This window comes from Thamnophis sirtalis, unplaced genomic scaffold (assembly GCF_051295495.1).
Source record: "Thamnophis sirtalis isolate CommonGarterSnake01/CBP01778 unplaced genomic scaffold, rThaSir2_p1.2 scaffold_12, whole genome shotgun sequence".
Lineage (NCBI taxonomy): Eukaryota > Metazoa > Chordata > Lepidosauria > Squamata > Natricidae > Thamnophis > Thamnophis sirtalis.
In genome coordinates, this window is record NW_028261392.1 from 657729 (window position 1) to 672168 (window position 14440).

Consider the following 14440-nt stretch of genomic DNA (forward strand, 5'->3'; position numbering starts at 1 on the left):
CTCTAAGAACAAGGGATCAGTGTTGTCTCCTGGCATCGGAGGTGGAACAAGGGGCTCCAGTGACTCATCCCGAGCAGTCACCCTACGTGCCTTGTACAGGAGTGACTTAAAGGGCGTGGGCTTAAAGAGGCCCACAAATGCAGCAGACATCTCTGAACCCTGTTGGCTGTCCTCGTCCTCCTCAGAAGATGACTGACCAGGTGATCTGGATGGGCGTCTAGGTTCAGATTGAGTCCTTGCAGAAGTTTTATTCTTCTTCTCATCTCCCAAAGATTTCCTGTGGCCAGAGGCCCCCGAGGAATCCCTCTGCATCATGCTAGCCGCTATGCCCTGGCGGATGGCCTTAGAAATTATGGCGGCCATGTCAGGTTGAGACCCCGGATGGATCCCAACGGTGGGAGTATCAGTCACAGCCTGGCACAAACTGCCCCTGGGGGAGTCGGGAATGATCTCACCTTCCTCCCCGCTATCAGTGGACAACTCCTGGGGCAGAAGAGGATCAGGAGAGACAGAAACCTCTTCAGAGGGCAGAGAATGGACTTGGGCCTGCACAGTAATTTGGGAGGCTATTTCTCAGCCTCCTTCTGAGCTCTGGCAAATTCACGATCCAGGGCTCTTCTGCCAGTTGTGATGCCTTAGAGGCTTTTTGAGAAGGCCCAGCTTTGGGAGGAGGGGCAGCCCTCTTTCTGATGGGGGACGGTACCCCTGAAGGCCCTGCAACAGCCTCTTCCAGAGGGGAATAGGAAATCACCTCCCCTGGGGAACCCTCCATATTTATGTGCCCTGCAGGCCTGGTGCTGGGTTCTCCGGCCTCGTGCAGCCAGCCTTGCTGGCTCACCCTGGTCCCAGCGGTAGTGGCAGGAGGCTGCAGCTCTGCTGCGGTGTGATCTAACTCGAGTTGCCCACTAGCCTCAGGGAATGGGCCTGCAAAGGCGCAGGGGGGCTTCCCAGGGCTGCCCACATCTGCAGGGCAACCACTGGTGTTCAATGAAGGAGAGGCCTGCCGGTCTTCTTCTGAGGTCAGGTGCTTTTCGCGCCAAAACAAAATGGCGGTCACAACTTTTAGATCATTCAAAATGGCGGCTGCCTGAAGAGAAATTCCACCGGCAGCTCTAGCAGCCACCTGGGGCGAAGCCTGAGCCACACACCTCCCCACGACGGTCTCAGCTCCCCTGGGACTTCCCGACGCCTCCAGAGCTCACCCCCCCCGCCAAAAGGTTTGAAATGGAGGAGGGGGAGCAGAAAGCACCCCACAGCAAAGCCCTCACGTCTGCAAGGCTCCCCTGGCCTTGCTGCTTTAGATTAAAAGAAGTCAGGGGAGAAATCAGTGAAGAAAGGATCTTTTTTTGGGGGGGGGGAGTAATTTCTTATAGCTAGAGAACTAGAGTAGCAGGTTATCCCTTGAAACAGGGAGTCTAAAAAAGCTGGTGAGGCCAGTGAAGAAGTCGGGATTTGCAAATGTTCAGACTCAAATCCCACTGGATGAGAACGGAGTTAACCATTTCATGACTGCTGTCTCCACCAACAATGGAGATTCAGCTGGGGGAGAGAGAGGACGGGGAGCAGGTGGAAGGAAGGAAGGGCCTGGATCCTGTCGGGGCCCCTGGAGAGAAAGGAACCCCCACAAGGCCTTCGAAAGGAGAAGCAACCCGGAGCCGCTTGGGAGGACAGGATCGGTTATCCTATTTCACCTCCTTCCCGGTCCTTCAAAATGCCCGTCTGTGTCGGGTTTCACATCTGGCTTTTAGCCCGAAGATGGATGGGGGGAAAGGGAAGACTGTTCCGGAAGAGTTCGTTTGGCTTCCAGCGTGGCTTTATTCCTGCCTGCTTCTCAAAGGAAACCTCAAAGGGCTTTGATTTGGAAATACTTTTATTATGCAAATACGATCTAAAAAATTGGGCACAGATTTTAATATCCATTTAAAAGAGGACACTGGTAATCCAAGTTTCGTTTTCTTTTTTCTTCTTCTTGGAACTAAGAGTTGACCTGAGGCACAGATGGGCCGGAGCCTCCTCCCGGAGCTTGCCCCGGGGTTCAAGAGGTCCGCTGCTCCCTTGTCTTGATAGAAGGTTATCACAATTAAAACAACAAAATCAAAAGCTGTGGTACGACACTTCCCCCGCCCTCCCCCCTTCTTATTTAATGCGATCCCGTCAAGCGGGTCTCCTCCCCACATTGGGCTTCCAAAGCTAGTCGAGGTCCGCCTCTCGCCCTCTACCCAAAGGCTTCCGAGCGGGGACGGCGGCTACTATTCCAAAAGCTACGAGGAGACCTGTCCACAGACACCGTCGCCGGTCGGATATCAACACACCTCCGCTGAGGAGGCGGGGAAGAAGAACTGTTTTCATTCCTAACAGTTCAAGTATTCTCATTATTTCTGGAGAGAAAAACCTGGTTTGTCCTGAAACGTCTGAACCTGGCAGGCCAGAGGTCATGATCAGTGCAGCTGCGGCAGGCGCCCTGCCCGCCGGTTGGCTCAGTGGGTTTAAAAATCGCTCCCCTCCCCCCTTCCCAGCCCCGGTTCTTGCGCAAGACGTGTGAAAATGTGTCCTTCCCTGACCCTATATTCACAACTTATTTACAAGACAACCCTGGGCAAGTGGGACTGGTGGGGAGAGTTGTTTCCTCTCAACATTATGTCCGCTTCTTCCACTTGTTCCTTTGCCGTTTGCATTTGAGGGAAGCAAGTTTCCTAGGAGGCCGCCTGGCTTTCTTCTCCGCAAAATTCTCCCCGCTGTGGTCGGGGCAAAACAACTGTCCGCTCCAGTTGCACTCCAGTTCCGCCTCCTCCTGGTGGTCCTTGCAGAAGGAATTGGGACAGAAGTGGCAGAAGGAAACTGAGGGCTTGCCACAGACGTCGCAGTGGTGCCAGGGGCATTCCCATTTGCCTGCCAAAGAGAGAACAAAACGTCAATGGGGAAACGTTGGCCAGGCCCTCGGCTCCGTCTCCCCTCAAATCCTCCCCTTCAACCCGAAGGACCCGGGCGCTCGCTCTTTGTCTCCCTGGCTACAGGACTGTTATTGAAGAACCAATTGAAGGTAACTTAAAATGAAAACGAAGCACTTTATTTTAAAAAGCTATACACACACATTGGAAGAGGATCAACCTCTTTAATGACGTTTCCTTCCCGCTGAATAAACTACGATTAGCTTAACAATGTCCGGTTTAGCTTTGGATCCTGGTTTCCTCTCCGCGAGTCTCTGCTTATCAAGGACGATGGCGACTCCTGAAAACCACAGCCCTCTCCCTGGTACAGAGAAGACCTGAGGCAGGTGAAGGTGGCGCTTGTGGAGAATGGCTGCTGGCATCCTTCTCCTGCCCCCTCCCCCCAAGTCATGTGGCTGGCATGCAGGTACAGAACAGGTGAAACGGTTCTCCCATGTCAAATCCCTCAACAAAACCACGTCTGCCTTTCCCTTCTCACTGCTCTACCTTGGGCCAATCCAGCGGGAGAAAGTTAGTCACATTTTAAGCACCAGAGTCAACACTTCACCTTAGGACAGTGGTTCCCAAACTTGGCAACTTTAAGACTTGTGGACTTCAACTCCCAGAATTCTCCAGCCAGCAGAGCTCTGCTGGCTGGAGAATTCTGGGAGTTGAAGTCCACAAGTCTTAAAGTTGCCAAGTTTGGGATCCACTGCCTTAGGAAAACTCCTCCTAAAGTTGGAATTTGTTGGATTTTGGGGACCCAAAATCTTTGTTACGGAATTGAGGCTTATCTCAAGGTTTCCCTCTTACTCACCGAAAGGACGCTTTACCAAATCAAGGCAGGAGAGGTGATAGGCCTTGGTGCAAGACTTGCGGTCGCACAGGACCAGCTGCCCTCCGTCCCCACAGCGGAAACAGTAATCCTCCGTTTTCTTCCTGGCTTCACTTTTCGTTTTACGCCTTCTTGCTCTTCTTTTGGCCTTCTTTCCTTTCTCTTCCGAGGCGTTGGAGGATGAATTCTTAATAAAAATAATGTTTCCCTTTTGCAGATTAGGAGATGAATGGAGTCTTTAAGAAGCCCACCCCCCCCCCTCTCTGTTTTTAGCCATTTCAAATTATAAAACCCTCTTGGAAAATGTTTCTAGTGACTGACAATTGCCCTGCAAGACACATGTGCTAGTCGTTCCTGACTCTAGGGGGCGGTGCTCATACCCGTTTCAAAGCTGAAGAGCCAGCGTTGTCTAAAGACGTTTCCGTGGTCATGTGGCTGGCATGATTCGGCACCGAAGGCCCACGGAACACTGTTTCCTTCCCACCAAAGGTGGTTCCTTGTTTTTCTACTTGCATTTTTATGTGCTTTCGAACTGCTAGGTTGGCAGAAGCTGGGACAAGTCACGGGAGCTCACTCTGTTATGCAGCGCTAGGGTTTCAAACCGCCCAACTGCCGTCCTTTCTGATCGACAAGCTCAGCATCTTAGCTACTGAGCCACTGCGTCCCACAGAACCAAAGACAAACCCTGGGCACCCAAAAGTCACCCATCACCCCCTCTTAGCTGCCTGGGAGAGAGAGACTACTTAGATTTTGCAATTTTACGGAATACTCCTCCACGCAACACAGTTCTTGGTAGTCCCAAAGGTGCTTTTTTCAAGAGACAAACGGACTTTCTTGGGTTTTTTTCTTTGAAGACGTTTTGCTTCTCATCCAAGGAGCTTCTTCAGCTCTGGCTGGATGGTGGGGAAGGGAAGGATTGATACTCCTTGCAAGCAGCTGGTCCTTTGCATTCCTTTTGAGGGGGTCTTTGAGGCCACTTGGAGGTTTCTCTGTGTCCTCTCTCTCTCCCCCCAAAATGCAAAAGACGAGTTCCCTGCAGTGTCCCATGTTGAACAGGTCACATGGTCTTCAACTTACAATCCTTCTCTGGTGACTGTTCAAAGTTACAATGGCACTAACGAAAAGTGATTTACGACCGTTTTCCCCATTTGCCCCCATTGCAGCATCCCCAGGCTCCTCACACGTGATGAAAATTCGGACGCTTGGTGATTGGCTCGTATTTATGACGGTCGCAGTGTGGGTTACGTGATAACCTTTTGCAACCTTCTGATGAGGGAAGCCAGATTCACTTAACGGCCCTGGGACTAAAACAACCGCAGTGATTCCCTTAAACAAACGTGGCGGGAAAAGTTGTAAAATGGGGCAAAACTCACTTAACAACTGTTTCGCTTAGCAACAGAGCTTTTGGGCTCAACTGCTGACCACCTGCAGTGTCAAACATCAGGAGTTGACCACAGGAAGTATTTTATGACATATTGCATTGCGTCATAAATTGCTTTATGGCGATTTTGTTGGGATTTTTTTTAACGTCACAAAATGTTTTTAAAAACTTGCCAAATTTCATTGGCAGTTTAGGGGTTCCAGATTCTGGGCACCTTCTCTTAAGTTATTTCGCACCGAGGAGCCTTGGCGCCGCAACCCTTGCCTTGGGATGCCCCGTAAAAGGCTCCTCGGAGGCCGACCGCGGGAGCGGCTCCTCCGCTGCCCGTAGAGGGGATACCTTTGGTCTGTCTCCCAGGAAGCCGCTGCAGTTCGGAGCACCACATTTACACGCAGTCTTTTCATTGCCGAGGCAGTCAAGGTTGTAGTTGAAGGTTAGTTCTGTCCCTGAGGGGGAAACAGGAGGAAACGTTTATTGTAGCCATCATTAAAACAGGGACGTTGGCTCTTTCCCCAAAGGATGCTCCCATTTCGCCCTAGGATGGGCGGCTCCAAGGAGGAGGAAGGCTCCAAAGAAAGGAGGGGGGGAGGAAGCAAAACACACACACACACTCCCCCCTCCTTCTAAAGAGAGGCAGGTGCACCCATGGAAATACTCCCTGCAGTCACACATAAATTTTCATTTCATTTTATTTGTCTTGTATGCCGCCCACTCCCGGAGGACTCCGGGCAGCTCACAACAGACAAGGGAAGGGGGATAAATAGACAAAGACAACACTTTAAAAAGACGCAACATTCACAATTTCCATGGGGCTGGATGTTTCACAAGCCCCCTGGCCTGCTGGAGCAGCCAGGACTTGGTGGCTTTGCGGAAGGCCGGGAGGGTAGTAAGGGTCCGGATCTCCACGGGGAGGTTAAAATAGGACACCTGGAACTGTGCCAGTGACCCATGGGCTGCACAGAATTTTGTCCCTCTGCTGGAAATGCCCAAAGCTTGGCTTTTGAAAGCTGAGGAAAGACAGAATTCGGACTTGAAATCTTCTTGAGATGGACATGAATCTCTCTGACCCACAGATAAAACAGAATCGGGAGGGAGTCCCTCAATTCCCCTGATCATCGTTCCGGCAGTGAATTTGGGTGGCTTTCCACAGCTGGCCTTGACTGAGCCATCATGAAGACCACCCAGTTGGACGACCCAAAGGGGCATCTTGAAAAGGCAAAAAGGTTTTGAAAAAGCCCCTTGGAGACAACCATGAACCTGGTTGACCATGAACCTGGTTGACCAGGTTCAACCATGAACTCCGTAGACCAGAGTTGGATCTTCAGCTGATAGACTGGAAGAAGATGGTAGATGCATCTCCAACTTCTCTGCACCCTCCCTTTGGAAGCTTACATTTCAAGGACTCGAAGCAGAGAATTGTCTGACAAGATTCTCCGTGTGTGTGTGTGTGTGTCTTGTTGGAGCCGCTGGTGTCCTGAAGGCCATCAACACTGAAGAGATCAAGAGACTAAGCATTCGCCAAAGAGAGGATGCTTCATTTAATTAATTTTAATTAAATTAACGAATGAATAAACAGATGGGTGCTCAAATATGGTCATAAGTTGACTGTAAGGATTTTAACATTGGTGAAGTTGGTCTTCCCAACTTAAGGGGCAGAGAGTAAAGGGGCAACGGGTGATAGCAAAGGCCAGAGAGGGGTTGCAAACAGAAAAAAACAACCGGGCCAGGGTCCAACCCCAAGGGGGGGGCATTTGGGGGGCGGCGGCCTGACTTTTAAGGCTTCCAGGCTGCCTTTTGCCCAACTGACAGGAGGAGCTTGGAAAAAGCCCCACAGCTTTGCAGCTTTGGTTAAACGGAAGGGTTGAAAAGAGATCGTGGCCTGTGGTTGCTCTGCTCCATGAAGAGGGAGAGTTAAGCCCAGGCAGGAAGCAGGAGGGGGGGGGACGTTTCAGCGGGGTCGACATAAGGGGCTTTAAGGGGGAAAAACCGTTGACGGGAGGAGAGCAGCTGCTACCTGTAGGAATGTCGCAGACGGCGAAGAGGCCCACGCGTGTGTCTCCGTGCACCGTCCATTTCAGGGTCTCGCAGTTGGGCTGGCAGCTGTGATTCATAAAGCGAGAATAATTCCCTTTCGGCCCAGCGTCGATGATGCGGTCCTGGAAATCAAAGGGCTCAACGTAAGAAGGGGCTAATCTACTTAATAACACGTATTATTACGGCAGCAAGAATGGTCTTTGCCCCAAACTGGGAAGTTCCACCAGAAGAGGAAGTCGTTAGGAAAATTCTGACTTGTGCTGAAATGGATAAATTGACGTGGGGATTGAAGGACAAAGACGAATCAGGATATTGCAGGATCTGGGATAAATTTTATCGATGGTTGGAAGAAAAAAGGAAAGAGACAAAATAAGCATTGACTACAATTGATAGAATGGAGACTAGAATTATGTAGGAAATCATCACAGTGAAAATGTACAAAGCAACATGGATGGAAATAGGATATATTTGTAAATGCTGAATAGACCAATTGTAAATAAGCCTGGTGGTTATAATATTTAAATTTTTATTCTCGTATGTATGGCAAAGACAGGGTCCAATGTTTTAATGTGTGTTTAATAAAAAAACTTTTTAAATTAAAAAATCAAAACAAAAAAACGCCCCCAAAGTGTTCAAGCAAAAATCTGATTTATGGCAGCACCATTTCAACAGACCAAACTAAATTAAGATACCTGGGAAACATATAGAAAATGTGTCAGAAATATAATTGTTCTTGGGTTTAGCTTGGGAAAGGAAGATTAAAGGTTGGTTTCTTTGGCTCTCGTGCCTTGAGATGAATTACACAGGGAAATTGTTTTTGCATCTTCAATGAAGACTGCAAAGGAGTTGGGTTCCTTCCTGTTTTTAAAATCAAACCTTGATCGCCCTTTCTGGAAACGCCAGGAGGGCAGAGATGCCCTCCAGGAAGCATTTCCAGTGCTTGGACTACGGAAGGGTAAGAAGGCAAGCGAGGTTCTTTCTCCCCAGCTATTAGTTCCTTCAGAAATGATTTCCACTTAGTTCCAAAGTAGGTGAAGAGATTGAAGGCTCAGCTTTTTGGGACCAAAGCATTTGTAGATGAAAGATACAGAGCTATCGTATAATGCTGGGGTAGTCAACATTTTTATACCTACTGCCCACTTCTTTTGTATCTCTGTTAGTAGTAAAATTTTCTAACCTCCCCCCGGGTTCCACACTAATGGTGATTTATAAAGTAGGGAACTCTTGTTTCCAGCGGCCATTATAGCGCCGTTTAGTTTCACTTACGTGAACTAAACTTATGCGCAGGCGATACAAATAATATATTTTCAGAAATTTAAATTGTCACGGGGAATTTTATGAAAACCTAATGAAAATGTTTTTAAATAAAGCTATGTTGTTTTTTTTTAAAAAAAGTCAATTAATTTTTTTTTAAAAAAGGAAAGTGCTTCAGTATGGGAGAAAATCCCTACTGCCCACCACGAAAGATGGAAGGCCCACTCGTGGGTGGTAGGGACCAGGTTAACTACCACCGGTATAATGCAAGCTCTTTTTCTACAATTCAGATTATATTATTGAATTGTTACTATATTCAATTCAGAGTGTAATCCAATATACCTCTATGTAAAAGTGAATGCCACGATGCATAATGGGATTTTGACCAAGATATGTAGATATAGCACTGTGCGGTGTTAATCGTGACTCAAAATTGGGTGTCAAAGGAATATTACCACTTCCTCTTCCCCTGATTTCTACCCAGATATTTGAACTCATTCTTCAGCCAAGGTGGGGTTGATCTCTAGGCTGATTGGTGGGGTTTTTGAGGTAGGGTTATTTTTCTCCACAGAGAGAAAGGGAGTCTTGCTATTATTGTTAAATAAAAAGCGAGTTTATAACTTCCGGTGTTTATGGATTTAAGATGTAAGCTCAACAAGGGGTGCCAAGCCTTGTCAGAATACTGTACCTTATCGATGGTGAGCATGTAAAAGTGCGTGATGTCGTTTTCATGAGCATATTTGATTCTCGCCATGCATTCTCCTTCGTCAATCACCTCCCCAACATACTCGTTCACGAACTCACCCTGGAGGAGACAAAACCGCAGCTGGTGCTCAACGGAAGGAAACTGCGCACAGCCCCCAAATCTCACCAGTTCTTCCGCTGACAATAATGAAGTCAGATCCCAACGGCTGCGTATTTTGGGCTCTCTTCAGGTTCCCTTTTCCTGGCCTTCGTATCCTATAGTCCTCAGACTATGACGACAATGGAGCCCAAAATGTATGTTGCTAAGTGAGACATTTTAAGTGAGCTTTGTCCCATTTTCCGACCTTCCTTGCCACGGCTGTTAAGTGAATCGCTGCAGTTATTGAATTAGTAACCCAGTTGTTAAGTGAATCCGGATTCCCCACTGACTTTGTTTGACAGAAGGTCGCAAAAGGAGATCACATCACCTCAGGATGCTGCAACCGTCATAAATATGAGTCAGTTGCCAAGTGTCTGAATTTTAACCACAGGGATGCTACAACGGTCGTGTGAAAAACAGCGCCAATCCCCCCCAATCCTGTTGTAACTGACCGGTTACTAAATGGGCTGTTGTAAGTTGAGGAGTCCCTGTGTATACATCTTGAGCCACAGGGAAAAGAAATAGCAATAGCAGTTAGACTTATATACCGCTTCATAGGGCTTTCAGCCCTCTCTAAGCGGTTTACAGAGTCAGCATATCGCCCCCAACAACAATCCGGGTCCTCATTTTACCCACCTCGGAAGGATGGAAGGCTGAGTCAACCCTGAGCCGGTGGGATTTGAACAGCCAAACTGCAGATAACAGTCAGCTGAAGTGGCTGCAGTACTGCACTCTAACCACTGCGCCACCTCGGCTCTATCTATCTATCTATCCATCCATCCATCCATCCATCCATCCATCCATCCATCCATCCATCCATCCATCCATCCATCTAGCAGTAGCAGTTAGACTTATATACCGCTTCATGGGGCTTTCAGCCCTCTCTAAGCGGTTTACAGAGAGTCAGCATATTGCCCCCAACAACAATCTGGGTCCTCATTTTACCCACCTCGGAAGGATGGAAGGCTGAGTCAACCCTGAGCCGGTGGGATTTGAACCGCTGAACTGCTGATCTAGCAGTAGCTTGCAGTGCTGCATTTAACCACTGCGCCACCTTGGCTCAAACGCCCCAAAAGACCCCCGAGGAATTCTCGCTCCCGGGAAGACCGGTGCCCCCCTCCCCCCCCCCGGCTGAGCCCCTCCAGCCCCCAACCCCCTACCTTTTTGATGTCCCTCTTGGCGACCAAGCCCCAGCCTTTGCCCTCCGTGCGGATGGTCTTGGTCTCGGGGTACTGGCGCTTGGTGAAGCACTGGTTCTGGCAGCGCTCCCCGGCCGGGCAGACCTGCGGGTGGCACTCGTACATCAGCATCCGGTTGAGGCACTCGGAGTCGAGGCCACAGGGGTTTTCATCGGAGGGTTTGCAGTTGCACTTGGGGATCTCCGAAATGTCCGCCGTGTAGATCTGGACCCTCCCGAAGGGCTTGTTGACCTGGCACACCAAAGAGGCGGAGCTGGTTACGTCCCTCTCAAAAAGGCCCACAAAGCCCCGCCCCCCGACCTCACTGACCCACACGAGCCCTTCCCACTGGCGCGTATTTTGCGCCTCTCTTACTCTCTACCACTCCCTCTGCTTTTATGGGACCTCAAATGCGTTTATGGCTCCTGGTGTGGCTCAGGGCTTGACGGGTCTTTGGCCTCCAAGATGGCTGGAGAGCAGCAGAGCTTCGGTCCTACCACCCTGCCCTGCTTCTATTTCCCCAGCAACCCCCGTGGGCCCAAAGCCTCTCTCCAGCCGACAGGAGGGTGGAATCCGGCTAATCCCAACCCAGTCAGCCTCCTCCTCCAGCTGGAAAGAGAAGGACCAACCGCGAAAGGTTGCGCTGAGGGGCAAGAGACACCAGGAGAGGCCTAAAGGTCTCCGGAGTGGCTGGAGAAGAAGGAGGGCTAGCCAGACCCTTAGCCTGCTCTGCTGTACGGAAGGGCCCGTTTGAGACCAGAGAGAACCAAAGGAAGAAATCTCTTCACCCAGGGGTTTTTTTATACTTCACGTAGACAGAAAAATATTATTAACTCCAGATAATAAAACATGCCATTCGATTTATTGAATGCTTTTTGGAGGTGAGGATGTCTAATTCCTGCTGAATTAGAAGAAACCCGTCTCCTGCCAACAAATATTTCCCTTTAAGTAATTGCTAAAGAGGGGTTTATTTTTAAAAACCTTATAGTTGCTCAGTTCTGTTTCCCATAGGTTTTAACACTCTATAAATCCAAATACCTTCTAGTTATCATTCAGCTTGCCAAGTAGGACTAAAACCCCTTGGGAATATCTTATCCCTTCTCCAGCACATTTTATTTAATAAATCAAGCTACTCAAATTGAATAGAATAAAAAGACAATGAAAAACTTTATCCCTAAGAAATACACTCCCGTACTTAAAAATGGCCCTTTGCCCGGACGATTGATACGAGTCTTTCCACAGTTAGGCTAACGTTGACCCAACTCCCCTATTCTCCTTCACCCCAGAGCCTCCTGGGCCCATCACCGGACCGGCTAACTTGGGGGGTCAGAGAGGGACCAGCCCCGTCCTTCAAGGCATCTCACCTTGATATGCTTGTAAGGGGGAGGTTTGCGTTCATTTTCTTGCGTTTCCTTGGCTTCCCGTTGAAATTTTATCTCTCGGAAGCGTGTTTCCGCGTCTTGCAAAGCTTTAAAAAAAAAAAGTTGTTAAAATTAGAACCACACATATTTCCTATAGGAATAGGCCTCCATTTCACTAACTGCTTGGATCCGCAACTCTATTGTATCAATTCATCACAAGATGGTAGGTTCTTGGGAAGAATGCGGTGCGTCTGAAGACCAACAGCCGCTAAAGGACCGGCATCGGTGATTTCACATGGCTGTGTTGACCGTAATGGAGCCACTGGTCTTGATTTTACAACAGGCATTAAGCAACCACAGTGGTTGATTAAATGGGCCCATGGTTTGCTGGAGGCAGAGTCTTACAGCAATGTACAAAGCACCTGAAGTTTGGCCATGTGACACGGGGGGGGGGACCTTTAGAGTTTCAAATCCAGCCCCCCCCCCCAGTAAGTCTGTTGCAACTTCCAATGTTTGCTAAACGATTGGCCACAAGTCAAGGATCACCTACTGTAATGATTCCACTCATATAGCCTCCAACCTCACTGACCCTGCTTAGCTTTTCAGAAATCAACCACGTTTAGCTAGGCGCTCACCGGGTGCAGCATAGTAAAATACCACAGTCCCAACTCGCGGGCGAACGCCAGGGCATTCTGATTCCACGCGAGAGAAATCGGCCACAAGGCAGGAATGGCCAATTACCTCCAATAGACCGATTAGATCCCACAGATTAGGCCTCCTCCGAATTCCATCCGCCGCCCAGTGTCGACTGGCGACCACCCGGAGGAGGGCCTTCTCTGTGGCTGCTCCGACCCTTTGGAACGAACTCCCCGTGGAGATTCGAACCCTCACCACCCTCCAGGCCTTCCGCAAAGCCCTTAAAACCTGCCTGTTCCGACAGGCCTGGGGCTAAAGAGCTTTTGCCCCCCACTCGAATGGTATGGTTGTTGTGTGCTTTTAAATTATGGTATTGTCTTGTTTGTCTTTTTATTCCTTACTTGTACACACACACACCCCTTGACTTGGGTTGTGAGCCGCCCTGAGTCCCCTTCGGGGAAAAGGGCGGCATAGAAATATAATAAATTCAATTCAATTCAATTTTGAGCTGAAAGGTGAGATATTTTACCATTTTTGAAGACTTTTCCGATCCCTTTAATGGCCTGGTATCGACTTCCCCGGTCTCCTTCCATGTAGGGGAAGACCCGAGCCTGATGGGTCCAGTAGTAGTCCTTGGAGCCAAAGAAGAAGACGGGGAACTCTCCAATCTCGTGCTTCATCTTCTGGATGTTTGGGGGGACGTTTTTGGGATGGCAGACTTCGGCCGGCCACCACCTGGCACAGGGAGAGCCCGGCAAAGAGGGAGAAATTGAGGCTGGTGCTCCTGGCTACCTCGACCTCACAGAGGAGGTTGTGTTACCTCTATCAAAGGTCTTTCTACGCACAACCCCCCGCCCCTCCCCACTTTTCTGGGCTCCAAAGAGGACGGAGACACAATCATACACACCGACAAAAGATTGTTTTTTCAAATGTTGAAATTATGTTTATAAATCCAAACCTGTAATTTCCCAGTTTGACCCAAATAATATCTTGGAAATGGATTTTCTTCCCTGCTTTGCAGTCGTTGCAAAACCAGCTTCCGTCCGGCATTTCAATGTTTAAACAGTCGGGATGAAAGGCAGCGGGACAAGACTCACAACACAACAGGCTCCCCCCTGTCACAAAAGGCACACAAAACAACCCTCAGGGACAGGAAAAGCTAGCCTGAAAACGCTAAACCTGTTTCACTCTAAGGATTAAAGCCCAAATCCATGCAGCCAAGAAGGAACTATGCACATAGAGGGTGTCTGCCAGAATCTCCTTTGAGAACAACAGCGGGAGGAAGACTGGCAGATGTGCCTCAACACCTCCCTTCATGACCAAGAAAAACCAGAAGCCCAACACCCGAACCGTGTTTGCTAGACAGCATAAAAGAGGACCAAGTTTTTGGAGCAGATTTCAGGAATCAAATGGGGGGTGGGGGGAGCAGCCGGGAAGAGTTTTCTCCCTAGCCCCACCTGGGTTCCACCACAAAACCGCGGAGGACAAAATCGCGCTCGACGAAAGCGCGCATTTGACGTCATCACAGTGCGACGAAAACATTGCGCTGTGATCGAAAAATGTAAAAAAAAAGCAAAAACCTTACCCTAACCCCCCCAAACCTAACCCTAAACCTAAACCTAACCTTAAACGTAACCCTTAACCTAACGCTAAACCTAACGCTAACCCTTAACCTAACGCTAAACGTAACCCTAACGCTGTAAAACTAACCCTAACCCTAACCCTTACCTTTATGTGAATCGGCTTGCTTTAATTTTAATTTTATTTCAATTTTTAATTTTTTTCGTCGCGCTGTGATGACGTCAAATGCGCACTTTCGTCGAGCGCGATTTTGTCCTCCGCGGTTTTGACGGGTCACGCCCCACCTGCTCACTCTGTACTTATCAAAGAATTCTTCCCAGCCTCTTTTAGACATGCAAATTCTTCACCTCCATTCAGAACCAAAATCAATTTTTAAAAAGATGCGTTTGCAACACCCAGAATAAATAAA

General features: G+C 48.9%; 1 protein-coding gene across 1 annotated transcript in view; it reads right to left on the reverse strand.

The window, feature by feature from the left end:
- Window positions 1–1578: 1578 nt before the first annotated feature.
- The window catches only part of NSD2 (nuclear receptor binding SET domain protein 2), a 48929-nt gene continuing 36067 nt past the window's right edge, over window positions 1579–14440 (reverse strand). The window contains exons 15-23 of the mRNA XM_087726193.1: window positions 13409–13565; window positions 12980–13185; window positions 11818–11921; window positions 10436–10705; window positions 9120–9236; window positions 7158–7299; window positions 5483–5589; window positions 3745–3949; window positions 1579–2889 (exon numbers count right to left, since the gene is read on the reverse strand). Coding sequence (XP_087582319.1) covers window positions 2636–2889; window positions 3745–3949; window positions 5483–5589; window positions 7158–7299; window positions 9120–9236; window positions 10436–10705; window positions 11818–11921; window positions 12980–13185; window positions 13409–13565 — 1562 coding nt within the window. The 3' untranslated portion in view covers window positions 1579–2635. The remainder of the gene's footprint in view (window positions 2890–3744; window positions 3950–5482; window positions 5590–7157; window positions 7300–9119; window positions 9237–10435; window positions 10706–11817; window positions 11922–12979; window positions 13186–13408; window positions 13566–14440) is intronic.